General features: G+C 46.7%; 1 gene segment (V, D, J or C); it reads right to left on the bottom strand.

Annotated features, from left to right (window-relative positions):
- Positions 1-584, bottom strand: LOC149748647 (immunoglobulin heavy variable 3-23-like). The segment is given in 2 exon segments: positions 1-335; positions 440-584. Coding segments are annotated over 2 exon segments (363 nt in total).
- Between the last annotated feature and the right edge of the window lie 16,711 nt (positions 585-17,295).

Genomic DNA, 17,295 nt, shown 5'->3' on the forward strand with positions numbered 1-17,295 from the left:
GCTCACACTGACTTCCCCTCACTGTGTATCTTTCACACAGTAATACACGGCCGTGTCCTCAGATCTCAGGCTGTTCATTTGCAGATACAGCGTGTTCTTGGAGTTGTCTCTGGAGATGGTGAATCGGCCCTTCACAGAGTCTGCATAGTATGTGTTACCACCACTACTACTAATAACTGAGGTCCACTCCAGCCCCTTCCCTGGAGCCTGGCGGACCCAGCTCATGGCATAGCTACTGAAGGTGAATCCAGACGCTGCACAGGAGAGTCGCAGAGACCCCCCAGGCTGTACCAAGCCTCCGCCAGACTCCAGCAGGTGCACCTCACACTGGACACCTGCAAACACAGAGACATCCTGGTCAGGAGACTGTCACACATCCAGTGATTCCCTCACCCATATCCACTCACATCCTCAGTGTCTCTTGCTCTCCATAAATTACCTTGTAAAATAGCCACAAGGATAACCCAGCTCAGCCCAAAGTCCATGGTGAGTGCTCTGTCCTGAGCCCTGAATGGGGGCACGTTGGAATCCCAGGCTGGAGCTCCTCTCCCAGAGCTGCAGGGTCAGGGCTGGGGCTGCTTTATATCAACAGAGGAAGGACCCTATTTGCATGACCTTATAGTCTATAAGAGGCTATGTCGTTGAACGTCCTCCGAAAGGGCAGGGTCTCAGAACAGGTGTGAGAGTCTTGGATTTTGTGGTGTTGATAGCATCTGGGAAATATAACTTTCATTGTTTGATTGTTCCACAGTAAACACGTAGGACCCATATGTCATTTTACATATGCACACACATCCCGTGATGTAGCTGTCATTGTTACCCTCATATTAGGGGTGTAAACTACACCCAGAAGAATGGAGGGTGTGTGTAGTGTCCAAGGAGAAACATGGGGTGACCGTGAGGTCCAGCATCTGCACCTGAGCTCTGGGCCAGTCTGCTCCCTGGAACCCACTAGAGGACAGAGCTGGAGTTGCCGGGTGAGGTTTGCAAAAACCCCTTCTGTAATGAGCTCATGATGACTTTGCTCTATTCTAGTGTTTACCTAAAATATATGGAGAGGGTCAGGGTTGATGAGAAGTATTTTCAAGAGTCTCTTATGTTTCAGTATCTTCCCTTCACTCCTTACCTCCCAAGTCATGCATTTCTTTATTTGTAATTACTTTAATGAGTTTCTTGACATATGATAAAGCGCACACACTCAGAATGAACACTGTGATGAATACTGACGGAGGCATCAGCATTATCAGGAGAGAACAAATCAATTCCTCTCATTATTTTCAGTAGTTTCTGGGTTTCTTCCTTCCTGTCCCTTCTTATCTTCCATCCTGTCCCCACATCACCGTTGATCTTTCCTTGTTATCTCAGATTACTTTTCCTTTTCTAGAATTTATAAAAGTGGGATTATATTGTATGTATTCTTATTATTATGGCTTATTTTACTCAGCACAAATAGTTGTGAATACTATCATGTTATTGTGTGTATCAAGAATGCTGGTTTTAATAACAGGTTGTATTTAAAGAATGATCATAGCATGATTGGCTTATTTATTAAGCTGATGTGTGATATTGGAATTGTTTCCAGTTTCTGGGTGTTACAATAAAGCTGATACTCGTCTTGGAGATGTAGAGAGATGAGAACCTGAGAAAATGCTTCTTTTTTAATGTTCTTAAAACAACCTCAAAATGGGGCAAGTTGCACATTATCAAAATCTCACCATTATATCAGATAATTAGAGAACTAAGAGAGCAACAAATTTAAATCTTGGATAGACAAATGCTCACAGAATAGCAAAGACTAAGATTGTTAATGCTGCCATGGGCTGCTGAATGGAATAAAAACTACTACAAGATTAAACTAGAAACGGATGCCTTGAGGTCGAGTGTGGTTAGGGTGTAATAGTGTCCCAACGTCTCCTAAGTAACTACCTTGCCAGTGTCAGCGTGGTCCTGCTAAAGTGTGAGTCAGATGGTGTTACCTCTCTATCAACACAGGTGTGTCTTCCTACCTGGGACAGCTCAGGATTCCTGCCTGAGCTGTTAGGTCCTCCTGCATCCTCGGAAAGAGGACCTTGGCCCTGGACTTGGATCTGCACTGTTTCATAGCATCTCCGCTCACAGTGTGACCTTTGTCCCCTCATCCAGTCCCACTGTGCCATATATTTACCACATATGAAATGGTGAAATAGGATCACATGCGGAAATGAATAAGAATGTTCTGGGTGCTGACTGACGCACAAAACACTGCCACAACCCCTGACAGTTTACACTGACAGCAGCTCTTTACTTTGTTCACCGTCTCTGCTTAGGGAGGGCTTGGAGGAAAAGCCCACCCTGCCTCGTGCAGGGTCACTGTGAGAGGCTCAAGTTCAGCTGCAGGACCTGCTCCTGTGATGCACACTCACGTGTAAGGGAGGGTGACCCTGAGTGTAGGCTGGGGGCTCAGCCGGGTCTGAGGGCTGGGCCTTGGGTCCACCTTGTGTGGACACTGCTTGGGCTCTGACTTCCTTTCAGCACGAGGCCTGGTTCAGCTGAGTGGTCTCTGCACCAGAGCCCTTCCTCCGCGCAGTCACTTACACACCTAGACAGGGCTTCATGTAGGACCCCAACGTCATGCTCGTAATATTTACATAAATGACTTGAAACTTAGAGCTCATCATAGACTTCCCATGAATTACTGTGGTCTCTTCATTTACAACTGAGAAAAAATGGAAGCCACAAATACGTTCTTCCATAAATTAGCAGATAAACAGTGAGCGATGTATCCATGCTGTGAAATTGTATTCAGCAATCTAAATATTAAACTATTATACCATGAAAGGACATGAGGGAATCCTAAATGCATATTGCTAATTAAAAAATCGGTCTGAAAACGTTCAGTTTCATCTAGTTCACATTTGGGAAAAGGCAAGTCTATATATAAACCAATCAGATGAGCATTTAGCAGGAATTTGGAAGAAGATGTTTGATATGTGAAACATGGGCAATATTTAAGGACAGTGAAATTCTTCTCTATGAAATTGCAGTGGTGGAATCATTACACTCTGAATCTGTCAAAATATATACAGTAATAGGAGAACCTTTTTAGTATAAATATAAATTTCACTTAGTAGTTCAGAGACTGAAGGATGGAACGAGGCACACTGTAAAGATGATACCTCATATCATAGTGAATCTATGAATTAACATGGCTGAAGAAGGTGGGAAAGTAGGTTTTGACCTAAGTGACTTTGGAAATGAGTGGAGTCTAAAGGCTAAGTTCTAAGCCACTGCACATAAGCACTAGAGCCTCGTGGATAACGGTATTTCCATCAGGAGTCAGGCTAAGAATTCTGTTACTACTGTGCATGTGGAATTGAACAATTAGTAGCTGGATGGCATCGGTGGAGCCAGGTTTCTCACTGTTGGATGGAAAGTAACAGACAAGCAAGGTGGAAAGACTGGATTTAACCATGTGATATTACACTAGGATCGGAGATGTAAGTATTGTCTCACATTTACCTTAACACAGGTCAGAAGGTGAGATACAGAGCTAGTTGCAGATGTGTGTGTGTATACGTGGGGTAGTGCACACAGATATATTTCCAAGGTCCTTTACCTTATAGGGTCTAGAGCTAATGCTCCCAGTAGACAAGACACAAGCATTAGTATCCTAATCCCCAATCTTCTGATTCCTATTACTATTCTCCAGAATGGGATCTGCAACTCAGCTGCGGCATGGCTAATTCTAGGGCCAGAGAAGAGAATACATATGATTATTCTGAAGATTCTTGTATCACCAGAAAGTAAGGAACTTCACACAAATTGATGGGGACCCATAAAGGGGATACAGGAGACAATCTGAAAGAGCTCCTCCTGGGTGACAAGTGGTCAGAATTACAGAAGCAAAGAAAATGCCTTAGTATATAACCTTCACAGAAAATATGAAACAAATAACTTGATTCATACTTATATAAAGAGATTGAATAAATATATCTAATGGGGAAGGTAGGATAAATCTCCCTTAATGAATAACTTCAGGTACCTCATCATGGTCATCCTCCCTTCAGGAAGGTGAACTTAACCTTCCATCCCTGAAAGTGGCCTGGAGTATGGACATGGCAGAAATTATGGGTGCCCTTGAGTTACATGATGAATTTTTAGATATAATACACCAAACATCATTCATAATATAAATTTGTAATTTTTCTGTATCCATTAAAACTTCTGTTCTGAAAACAACAACATCAACAGTAACAATAACTTCACTGAGAAGGGAATTAAAGCACAGACTTGGAGAATGTGCTTTCTAGTATCATATTTATATGGACTTGTATCATGAATACACAGCAAATTTACAGCTCAACAACAGCAACAAAAAATGAAAATAATGTACACTGTGCCAGTGATTTGAAGATACTTACACATAGAAGAGATAAAGGTTTTAAAAGGAGTCTTCATTAAGGAAACATAAAATAACACGATGATGAAATACTGCTATTCACTTATTACAACAATTAAAGCACAGAATAATAAAAAAGTTAAATACTGGGGATGATGTAGAGCAAAAGGCCCCTCATCCGCCTGCTGGAAGGAATGCCAATGGCCGCCAATTGGAATATATTTGTCGTTTTCTTAGAGAGAAAACCAGACACTCACCAAGTGATTGAGGAGTGAGCTAGAAAAGTATTTACAAAAGTTTTAAAAATATTTATGTTAATACAAATAACTTCATACGGGTGCTTGTATCATCTTTACACATTCGAGCCTTTACCACTCCCTAAATATGGGTTATGTAGTCAGTTTTTATGGTTCTTTTCCATACGATTAGGATATACTTGTTTCTGTTCCCTTTTATCTATCTCTCTGTTTTATCTAATTACCTATTATCAATCTAGATAACAAGGTGCAGGCAACACAGCCCACATGTTACAGCCAGGCCTGTGTGCCAACATTTCAAAATGTCTTCTGAGGAGAGAATGACTGCAGTGCTGTATGGACATCAATTTCCGAATATCAACATGACTCATACTATTCAAGTGAAAGGCATTGCATCAGACAGGACTGGAGAGATTTTCAGGATGAGAGGAATTGGAAATCCATCTGATGGTGGAAAGCAGATTTAAAGTTCAACAGTAAAAATTATTTATGTCATTAAACGATTAAAAACTTGACAAGTAATAACAGAAAGTAGTAACCTAATCTTCAAATAAAGGTCTCATGAAGAAATATTTCTGTGCGGCTCTTCCAAAGATAGATGGGGAAACACAGACAAGCCTGAATCCATGAAAAGCGTCTCAAGTTTAGAAACAAGAAAGTTCCCTGGAATCACTGTGGATGAGGCTTTCAGGGGTGGCAGTGATCCAGTGGAGAAACCACAGGCTCTGAGAGAAAATCCCTCCATGACATCCTCTGCCCCTGCCCTGAAATGGGTCCTCTTGCTCCTGATGACCCTGAGTGCCCCCGGTGGTTGGTGCGGCCCCTGCAGGGAGGTTCCTGTCTGGACTCACCCTGACTTCTCACTGGGCCTCCTGGGACAGTAACACAGGGCTGTGTCCTAGGTCTGTGCCCTGAGCTGAGCTGCAGGGAAAACCAAATTTGTGGGAAAACTAAATTTGTGATGTGTCTCTGGAGGTGGAGAGTCATTTCTGGAGAGACAGCTTGTGTGCTGTGCTATTCCCAGAACCAAAGCACCCCGGTCACCCCAGCCCTTTCCCTGGGGGCTGAGGGATCTAGTCCCAGCAGTCAGCACTCTTTGGTTGGAGAATCCCGGAATAGGGCAGGTGAGGTAGAGGGTCTTCAATAGTCTTGGGCCCAACACTTGCACCTGCACCTGGGACAGGACACCTGGGGAAGGAAAAGTAATGTGGCACCCACTTCACAGACGTCACCCCATAATTCCACCTTCCTCAGACCCAGGAGATGCTCACAGCTGAGAGATGCCAGCAAGAGGAGGAATGACCCGAAGGATTTCATGTTCTTTTTCATTAAACCTTTGACTTTCAGAGAATTATGTCAGTGAAGGTGAGAACCCTGACTCTGCACAGCACAGGTGCTGTGTTTTCCCCTTGAGCCCAGGGTGTGATGTGCAGGTGGGAAGCATGTTTCCATATAAAGATGGTCATGGCTGGCCCCTCTCTGGGGCTCTGGAGGAGGGTGCTGGCTGAGGTCCATGGTGGACACAGCTTCTGTTCACTGACCACAGGTCCTGCCCTTCTAGAACAGGAGTGTTTGGACAAAGGAGAGTCAGAGGGCAGGTGTGTGACAGTAAACACATCAGGACTTCCTTTCCCTCCCAGGGTTTCACGTGGAAACTTCCCGAGGGCACATCCGATCCTAACGCCTAGAGCCCGGCACCTCTCACTTTTCCTCTCGTGCCCTCCCGGCCGCCTCGGGCCCCCCGCTTTGCCCCCGCGCACCTTCTCTGTTTCTGTGCTCTAACTCTGAGCTGCTTGTTAAACAGATGCTGTGCACTTTCTCATTAGTTACACACCAGCTTTACACACTTCATCACACTGTGTTGGCCTTTTCATACAAAGGTAGTGAACACAGTTCCATAGCACGTACTCTGTTATTTTCTTGCTCTATATCATAATTCTTCACCTCTCATCCTATGTTTACAGCGCTTTACATAGCGATACCCCCACAAATTTTGGATTTACTTTAAAACGTCCTTCCTTAAAAATTCGAGTTTTGTTTGATAAGAAAAATTGCACTTTAATTTTGATCAATTTTTATATTATTCATTTCCAAGTTATACTCAAACCAATATAATTTGGACATTAATTTATCCAGAAATCATTTGTCATCTATTCTAAATTCTAAAGAATGTTATAATAGGCACATATATGTCTTTTTGGGTATGAACATCATGTCACCACTGAAGAATGGGTGATTTTTCCTTTACAATATGATACTTTTATTTCCATATACATCTGTCTGTTTCTATATCATTTGTGTACTAGTAGGTGGGTGCAGCCATTACAGAATAGCAGACTGAGTGGCTTAAACAACAGAAATATATTTCTCTCAGACCTGGATACTAGAAGTCTAAGATCAAGGTGTCAGCAGGTTTGGGTTCTTCTAAGTCCTTTCTCCTTTGTTTGCAGATGGACCTCTTCTCAATGAGTCCTCATCTAGTCTTCTCTCTCTCTCTCTCTCTGTGTGTGTGTGTGTGTTCATCCCTGGTTTATTTTTGTGTTCAACATTTCTCTTCTTAAGTGTGACAATGATCCCTGACCACATCTTAGGCAACAGGCTACTTGAAATGCTCTTCTCAACTAGTCTTGACCTGTGGGCTTCTGTGTTTGTATTTGCATGAGCAAGTATTGTCAAGAAACCACTACCTCAGATTAATATGAACTCCCTACCCTTGAACTCTGATCACCCTCAATATTTGATCAAATCCATCAAACCTCTTATCACACATGCGATATCTGATCACCCTGGTCTCCCTTTAGCAAGAATCCTTTTGAGTCTATGTAACCAGAATCCCCTTAGCCTATATTTCTTTTGTTAGTAATTTTCAATCCATTCCACCCCACCCTCTTCTTGGCCATAAGACCCCATTTGCCATGCTGCAGTTGGAATTAAGCTAAGTTTCCAAGGCTGCCTCAAATATGCAGCAGTGAGTTTTGTCTTCATTTTTTGCATGAGATTTATATTGGAAATATGAATATCAATCCCACAGCCCATGGCCACATGACTCATGCCTGAATGAAGCTGATCTGTCATGGATATTTTCTCCTAAGTCCATTTGTGCTTAGGGACGCTATACTGTTCTTCAGCCCTATGCCTAGGGGTACTTTAAACAATTGCCAAAAATCACAGGAAAGGGAAAAGCATGGCATTAGGTTGACCCCAGAAAGTGCTCATTTCCATGATGGTAGGTGAAACAAGAAAAGAAAGTGTCACCTTGACTGACCTCAGCTGGGAAAGTGTGTGTGTCTGTTTTGGGTGACTCAAAGAACCGGCCACATTGCAATTTTCCATGAATGAACACGAAATGACAGAAGTTATTTTAGGGTGCTAATAAAAGGTAGCAAGTAAGTGAATTTGCAGATATGGGATCTGTGACTAATGAGGATCATTGCATATGAAGTATTGGGACATTCTGACATTAGTGTCTATACCAATGCAAACAAGCTACAGAATTCAAACTGTGAAGGTTGACTGAAAGCAGGAGGGTGTTTCTCTTCCATCGACATGTACAAAAACAAAACTGAAATGAATAATGCTTAAAAATCTCATGTGCCTTCTCAGGATATTTACCAGTTTCGAGATTCAGACTCACAGGGAAAAGGATGGTGAGCCTCGGTGTTGTATTGAGATCCTTTGATAAAAAGAAAAATAAAGCAGAAAAAACAACTGTAACTGCTGAGCATTAAGTGTGTGTTTAAAATCAACCCTACTTCAATAAAAAAAATAAAATTAAAAAATATATATGCACACACAATTTTGTGAGCATGACATAAACCACAACGATGAAACATTAGGAAATAGAAGAGGGTCTCTGGTGGAGCTCCTGGGCAGGAAGAGGAAAGCACAGGTTCTAACAAGAATCCCCTCCCAGCCCCCATCTGCACCTGCTGCTGGGGCTCAGCCCTGTACTTGTTGGGTCCTACGCGCCCCCTGGTGGTTACGTGCCTCCGCGCAGAGAGGTTTGTGTCTGGGCTCACACTGACTTCCCCTCACTGTGTCTCTCGCACAGTAATACACGGCTGTGTCCTCAGTTGTCAGGCTGCTCAGCGATAAATAGACTTGGCTCTTGGAGGTGATGCTGAGCCGCAACTTAAGAGTTGAGTTATACCACTCTCTCATTTCGTCCCAGAGAGAGTGGCATGGACATATATATACACACTACCAAATGTAAAATAGGTAGCTAGTGGGAAGCAGCCGCATAGCACAGGGAGATCAGCTTGGTGCTTCGTGACCACCTAGAGGGGTGGGATAGGGAGGGAGGGAGGGAGGGAGGGAGATGCAAGAGGGAGGGGATATGGGGATATATGTATATGTATAGCCGATTCACTTTGTTATACAGCAGAAACTAACACACCATTGTGAAGCAATTATGCTCCAATAAAGATGTTAACAAAAAAAAAGGAGTTGAGTTATAGTCTGTACTTCGACTGCTCCACATGGTAGTAACCCACTCCTGCCCCTTTCCTGGAGGCTGGCGGGCCCAGGTTACACCATAGCTGGTTAATGAGAATCCAGAGACAGTGCAGGTGAGGGAGAGGGTCTGTGAGGGCTTCACCAGGCTGGGTCCCGACTCCTGCAGCTGCACCTGGGACAGGACACCTGTGGACAGAGAGAACCATGGTGACTCATGGGCTCAGATGCAGCTTCCCCATGTGTTCATGTCTGAATCCCTGAGACACTCACCTCTGGGAGCTGACACCAGAAAGAGGAAGAACCACAGCTGATTCATCTTCTTGTGGGTAAGATTAATGAATCCCAGAAAGTGTCTTCAAGTATGAGGAGATACCTGAATTCAAATGTTTTTTAATCTTCTGACTTACATGGATATTTTCATGTGGGAGGGAACTTTATATAAAAAGTAAAAAGTAGTGAAAGGGGGCCCCTGTCTCTGGGGCTCCCCCTGTGAGGAGGGTGCTGACTGTGCCCTCAGAGAACTCAGTGCCCACCCGGGGTCCCCCTCACATTCCTGGGTGCCTCTTTGTCCAGGAATGAAACGATGCTTTAAGGCTGGTCAGGGAAACAGCTGTGGTCAAGGCTCAAGGCTCAATGGTAGATTTTGGGAAGAGACTTTAATCCCACGGAGGTACATATCTTCGCTTATCAAATCTCCACCTCACCTTCAGGGAGCTCCAAGTTGTCAGACACAAGCTCTTATTTTTGGTTTTCCACATTAGCTCATGCTTATTTATTGGATATTCAAATGTTGGAAACAAAACATACATGTAATAACCAATTTGAATTCAGACAAATTTGTGTAAAATTCACTGTTCATCATAATTCACAAGACATTTACTGTCTGACTTAACTGGGGTGACCGATTCTTCACCGGAAACAGCTTAAATATTTTCAAGAGTTGTTCTGGAGGTGGATTTGTTCATTACAACTAACCACACAGGTAATTGTGTGGACAAGGTAGTCATTTCTGCTGACATGGTCATCTTTCCCAGCATTGCTGACTTGCCGAGTAGCCTGTCCTGCTTTTTCCCTGTGCACAACTGAGTGTCTGCAGGAACACCGCGAGCTTCAGGGCTCCTTCCTTGCGGGTGGACGTTGAGGAATCTCCAGGGCTACCAAGGTCTAAGAACAGACAGCTCCTGGAAGCTCGTCAGGACTCCAACATGCTGGGCAGGTGACCTGGTCACAGTGCACAGACTCGCTCCCTCTAGAAGTGTTCATTTCTAACTCTCCCTGTCACAGCCAGTGACATTGGAGCTCAGGGAACACAGTTCCCACCGCACTGGGTGAGAGAACATGCAAGATTTTTAGAAGTAAACCTTCACGTTGAATGGTTTGCAGAGTATGAGGGTGTCATGGTCAGAGGAAAGCCCCCACTTCAGGAAGCAGTTTCCCTTGAAATGTCCACCTGAGAGCAGCTTTCCCGAGTCCCTGGGACACTGAGTCCTGGGACTGTGCCTGAGGTCACATAAGTAAGGGGTGCTGGAGAGCAGAGCACAGCTCCATCCCATCTCGCTGTGGGCACTGAGGATGTGGCCTCACCATCTGCATTTCAGTCTGCAAGGATGTAAACTGGGGATCACGATAGTAACAGCATGTCTGAACTTTATAGTGGGTTTGCCATTAGTGTTGGATGTGTAATCAATGTCATCAGTGATGTTATCTCTCCTGGGAACCAGAAAGACCAATCCGAGTTCTCTTCTCTGACTGACACATTTGTACATGTAACCCTGGCTCCACTCCTTCACTGAGATGTCACACCTGCGGGTCTGGGGCAGATCAGCACTTCCTCAGCCCTGCGATATCACCTGCATATTTACTAATGTAGAACCTGCTGTTTATGAAAAGCCCTTTCCTCCATACTATTTCATGAACATATTCCCAAATGTACCCTATTGCTTCTAGCTTTTTCAATAATATTAATAGAGAAAACTAAATAATAACCTTACTGACTAAATGTAGATAATAAGAGAGTCAACTAAAGCAGGATGAGCAAGAGTCATAGGAAAAGTCAGGACCTGAAACGTGAGCTGATACACTGAGGGAGAGGGGAGGGGAAGGGATGGCATCCAACACCTAGAACCAGGTGAGCCCATTATTCACCAGGTGGAATCAGAGCCTGCATTTAAACAGATACACTGGCATATGACATGGCCTTCATGAGCTAGTAGACTGGAGGAAACCCATACAAATTCCTGTTCACATAGAAGGAAATATAACCGGTATCTTTACGTTTCAGTGGCTGGGGATGTGTTGTTAGGGTCTCTTTACCCCTAGGCAAAATGAGTTAGGCCATAAGCACTAAAATGTTATTTTTCCTTTGTGGAGAAAATTGGAGGGAATTATGTCTGGAGACTGGATCATATGATAATGCTGGGGGGAATATCTATGAGAGACGCCCAATGGGTGATGGGAAAAAGAAGTGGTGAGATTTAAGTCATATTGCTTTGCAGGTTACCAGTGATGACACCAAGAGTTCCCCATCAGGGTGATGGGTGGGAGAATGACAGATAGTGGTGGGCTTCATGTTGAGCCCATGGACAGGTGCATCTGATGGTCTCTGTATTTCGCCTTATCAATGTTCCAGAGCATAAGCTCATAATGGGGTGTGGACTTCAAGAAAGTTTAAGCCAGATTGTTGAGGACATTTGTGGGCTTTGTTAGAATAATTGAGAAAAGAAGAAGCAGGAACTATACTTGGAAAAACAGTAGGGTGAGGGTGAGGGTCAGGGTTAGGGGTTAGGGTTAGGGTTAGAATTAGGGTACAGGTTAGGGTTAGGTTATGTGTTAGGGCACTGTTTAGGGTTAGGGCTAGGGATTGGATAGGAACCCCTTATCAGATATATATATTTTTCCCTTTTTTTTTTTTTTTTTGGTACACGGGCCTCTCACTGTTGTGGCCTCTCCCGTTGCGGAGTGCAGGCTCCGGACGCGCAAGCTCAGCGGCCATGGCTCACGGGCCCAGCCACTCCACGGCATGTGGGATCCTCCCGGATCGGGTCACGAACCCGTGTCCCCTGCATCGGCAGGTGGACTCTCAACCACTGCGCCACCAGGGAAGCTCTACTTAAAAAAATTTTTTTTTTAATGCCTGACATTGGAAGTTCTACATCTTGACTTTTGGGTGGTTGTTTTGTTTTTGTTATTGGACTATAGTTTATCATCATCATTTAACATATTTCAAACACACACAACACACAATGTTGCATTGTACAGATGTAGTGGAACTCGGTGTATAGTGGATAGCTATGGACACACACACACTTTTTCCCCCCTGTTATTGTGGTAAGTCATGCTGAAATCCATGTCATCGTGACCGCAAGTGCATTTCCCCCAGTGTCTCCCACACACCCATTTGTTGTCTTTGGACGTTGTCACGGTCTATGCAGAGATAGATTTTTATTTCCATTTGTATGGGTTTGAGCGTATCAGCCTTTCCTTTCCAGCTCCTGGGCTTTCCCTGTACATTCGAAAGACTTCCTCTGTTCCAAAGTATGGAATGAAAACCGACTCATGCATTGTTGTTCTTTGAGCACTTGCTTGGTTTCGGTTTGCCAGTCCACGGCTTCCCTCCTTCGCAGGAGCCAGGATCTCGCTCTTGCACTCTGGGCAGCCCTTGCTGGCCACCAGGCCCCGCCGGCGTCTCCATGGAATTTTAACCACCTGGAAATCGCGTGGCTAGTGTTGTCTCCAAGGCGGCAGACGCCAGCCAATATGTTCCCAGCCTCCTCTCCCCGCCCCCGCTCCCCCTGTCTGCTGCCGGGGCCGGTTGTGCAGTGCTGTGCCATGCGAAACCGGGAGCTAAGTGCCACGAGGATGCCTCAGGGCTGGGGCGGACGCCCTCCACCCGCCCCGGGACAAGCTCTAGCTTTCGGGCGGCCAGCGCTGCGTCCTCTCTCCCGGGCTCTCGGGGTCTGTCCCGCTTACGTTCGCGCCGGTTGTCGGCCGCCCTCTGGCGGCCTCTTTTATATCGCCTCTTCCGTCTGGAGCTCTGGCGCCCTTGGCGATGGATGGGACGCGGCCTCCGAGCGTGAAGCGGAGTCCCGGGCGCCCGGCGAAGCTGCCGGGAGCTCTCCGGGTCACGCAGGGGCGTGGGCACGTCATTCGCTCGCCGCGTTCTGGGCGCGCAGGCTCACTGGGGGTGGTCGCGCCGCACTTCCGCCCGGACGTGGAGCCGCCTGGCCCGGCGTACTGGTACTCACCAGCGCCCCTTGGGCTGCAGGAGCCACCCCGCGATGGCCCGGCGCTGCGGGGAGGAAAGGGAGGGCGTCCTGCACCCACGCAGACGCCCGTGGCGCGGGTGTTCTTTGCCGACCTTATTAATTTCCCCACTCCCTCTACACTTCCTGCTCCAGAGGAGAAGGCCGACCGGTACGTGCTGAGGCCCGTGGAGTGTGGAATGGACGCAGTGGCGGGCATGCTTGAGTCCCGGTGGTTGGACTCTTTCTGATAGATTTTTCGGAGTCGCACGCAGGAGGTGGGGACCGCCCCGGGCCATGAGAGGTAACCTGGGTAGGGTGGCACGGGTCTGGGTGTTGTCCCTCTTGGGGCCCAGTCGTCGGAGGCGCGTCTGCAGAATTTTCCCAAGTCGCCATCGAGAGACATTGAGGGACCGGTACCTGCCAACTTGGGCGAACTGGAGAGGGCATGCCCCGTCCACTCTGCCCCTCATTCCTGGCACTCATTCCCCCGCCCCCCTTTGCTGCCACGCTACCCTGAGATGGCCGTGAGAGCTCAGGGGCTGGCAGTGATGGGGTAGTGCTGGGGACCGGTGGCTGGACTGAGCTGCTGGGGGACCCCTGCAATTTGTGAATAGCCAGCCCCCATTGCTGGGTGTGGCAAGTTTTTCACCAATTGTTGGCGGGTTTTTTTGCTGCTAGAGAGGTGCGGTTTTCTTCAGTGCATGTTGCCAGGGACCTTGGGCTTCTGGACATGCATAGTGCTCTGGGTTTGACCACAACTTTGCACCTGGCTCTCCCGTTGCTTCTTGAGCTGCCTGCCTGGGCGTGTGCATCGGCTCTTAGGTGTGTGTCCAGCTGACCCAATCCTACCTCATACTCCATCTCTGGCCCCTGGCAACCCGAGGGCAGTGAGGCCATGCAGTGTGGGTCCTCTACTCTCATGTGGCTGTGATAACCTCATCTCACAGGTGTCATGTCATGTGTGAGATGTAATATTCCCAGAATTGTTAGGCACTGTCACCTGAGAAGAGGTGGCTGGTGAGGCTGAAGTAGGCCCTGCTGGTGACGGTCTCCCTGGGTCTCCCCTTTGGGGATTCCATGCACATGGATTGGTGGTTATGTCATGCTCTCCAGGGCTGGGGCTAAGTTGAACAAGATGAGGGCTGGAAGTTCAAAGCAAACGGGGCCACTCTTGTCCTGCCCTTGAGGCCCTTGCCTCCCCCCCACTGCCTTGTGTGGAGCTCAGGAGTGGCGACTCTATCCCGACCTTAGTCTCTTGTCCTTTGCTTCAGGGCATCAGTGTGGCTATGGTCCTCTGATGCAACAGACGCTTTTTTCACCTTAGGAGGCATGCAGCAGACTGGTGGGATGGCTCTCCCCAGGGCACGGAGGGCCACTTGCAAGACCCATCCCACCGCTCTGCTGCATGCCTCCTTGGTGTGTGAGCATGTGTCACCTACTCTCTGTGGTGCCTCTGGAGTTGTACAGGTTGTCCCTCAGGCGCTGAAAATCAAGCAGTGCTGTTTCCTATTCCCAGAAAACCCCTTGTGTCACCACTGTGGTGGTGTGTCCTGTGCATAGCATTCTTGGGGGCCTTGATGGTAAGGTGGCGCACCTGTCCCACTTTCGGGGCAAGTACCTCATTGTGGTCATGCTTACTGTGCTAGAGGGACTGAGGTTGCCAGGTGAATGTCATGAATACCTTTTTGCCAGGATTTGTGTGTAATAGTGGGAGGCTGGGCAGCACAGAGAGGGGCTCAGTCAGACTTCAGGGCTAGGGTTAGGGTGAGGGTTAGGGTTAGGGTGAGGGTGAGGGTTAGGGTTAGGGTGAGGGACAGTTTCAGGAACTTGGTAAGACATGGGTGAGGATATTAGCTCAGGATAAAGTCAGGACTTTAGATATTGACGGCCGCAGGGCCTTAGTTAGGACGAGTGTCAGGGCCTTAATCAGGACCAGTGTCAGGGCTTGATGTAGGGACAGCGTCAGAGCCTAACTAAGGTACGGCAACAGGGCCTAAGTGAGGCCTATCTTTAGGGCCTGATTGAGGGACAGTGTCAGGGCATGACGTAGGAGTAGTATAAGGGCGTCTGTAGTATCAGCCTTAGGGTCTTCATTAAAGACATTCTCAGAGCCTCTTTTAGGGACAGCCTCAGAGCCTCACTTAGGGACAGTGTCACGGCTTACTTTGGGATAGTTTCAGGACCTTGGTAATATAAGGATCAGTGTATTAGCTCAGGATAATGTCAGGACTTAAATATTGAGGGCAGCAGGGCCTTAGTTAGAGACAGTGTCAGGGACTGAGTTAGGTGTAATGTCAGGGCCTTATTTAGACTAGAGACTCCAGGACCTTCCCTGAGTTCCAAAGGGCAGATTCGAACAGTTGCTAATCAGGGATCGAGGGGATGCAGAGAAAAGGGAGGAACCATCAAGAAACAATAGTGCAGCCTTGGGGCAAGATCCTGGTTTTGCCGCAAGGGTTACAGGTAAGAGTATCTTTGAGCTCTTTACCAACTTAAAACCCCCACAAAATAGAAGATTTTAGTCTTCTTTATTTCAGGGAAGCTCATCAAGAGACCATCTGAGGCCAGATTAGAGGGAGTTAGGCCCTGTACACACACTAATCCTTAGGAGCAAGTGTGTTCTTAAACCATTGCTGTAAAACTCCTCACCAGATCCTCCTGCATTTGGACGCATGGTTTTTGAGGGCACAAGTTTTCTGTGTCCCCCTTTGGCTGCCAAAGCAGTGAAACCATTCTTTTCTACTTCCTCCAAACCTCTCTCTCTGAGATTCGATTTGGCACTGGTGCACACAGGTCGAGTTTTCGACATCAAATTTAGTACCCAATGTGGGGCTGACTTGGGGATGGCCCCTGTGGGTCCCCTGACTTGATCGGACACTGAGATTTTCTCCATGCCAGCCTCTTTCGAGAGAGTGTAGGGTTGGAGAATTCCTTTAGAGGCCAGACCACCTGGGACCCTTGCCTGGAAAGGCCGAGCCCCAGTCATCCCAGCAGTTAGAACTCTGGGGCAGGAATAGATGGTGGAAGAGGGACCACCCTAGCAGCTGCCAAGGCCGTCTTTGCCTTGAGGACGTTCCTCTGTTCTTCCTGCCTGGGCTGCCCCGAATGTGCTACTCCAAGGGATTATTTTGGGGCACCAGGAAAATAGCATTTGGGATGTTGCAGCACCTCAACCAGCGTGTGGTAACTCCCCTGGCATGCAGTCTGAGGTCCTTTTAGCCCTGTACATTTGGGGGAAACTTGGTTCCCATTTGGGTGATTTTCATTCCAGGAAATCTCATTTGGAAGGTGCACCACTTGGACAGAAGTCACAGGCTAAGTTGAGACTTGGAAGATGATTTGAGTCTTGTGCTGTTTGGTTTCTGTTTGGTTTCTGGTTCCTTTGGTTTGAGGCTTCCGTTGGTGTTTAGGATTTTGTTTTGTTTTTAGTCGGTGTGTGAGTGTTCTATGGTTCAAGCATAAGAAGTGCTTCTTCTTCAGTTCCATGTGATATCCAGTGGGCAAAATCCTGGCAGACTGGTCAACCTATAGTTGTAAACCTAAGACTAAGAAAAGAATGAAATTCTATTGTAATTTTGTCTGGCCAATGTATGGATACATTCTTGAAAAATGAGGAATGGTGGTCTTTGAATGGTAGCCTAAATGACTATACTATCCTTCAGCTAGAGTTCTTTTGTCACAGGAAGAGAAAGACAAAAGAAGTTCCATATGTTCAAGCATTTATGAAGCTACGTAATAAAGAAAGTGAGCAGCTAGGTAACAGGCTGATGGTACAAAGAGAAAAGAAAATCACTTTGTAGTAGAGCTGGTTGTCTGAATGCGGAAGAAAATAAGGGGCAACATAAGATGGATACAGAAGGTGATGAACATCTGTGAAAATGGAACACTGAGGAAAGAGTTGTGCATGACCAGGATTTTCTAAGATGGATTTTGTTGGCAGTGGGTTAGGGCAAGCCTGGAT

The sequence above is a fragment of the Delphinapterus leucas genome, chromosome 8 (genome assembly GCF_059928025.1).
Source record: "Delphinapterus leucas isolate spDelLeu-1000000601 "Yukka" chromosome 8, BTC_Dleu_Yukka2, whole genome shotgun sequence".
In the NCBI taxonomy this organism is placed as follows: Eukaryota; Metazoa; Chordata; class Mammalia; order Artiodactyla; family Monodontidae; genus Delphinapterus; species Delphinapterus leucas.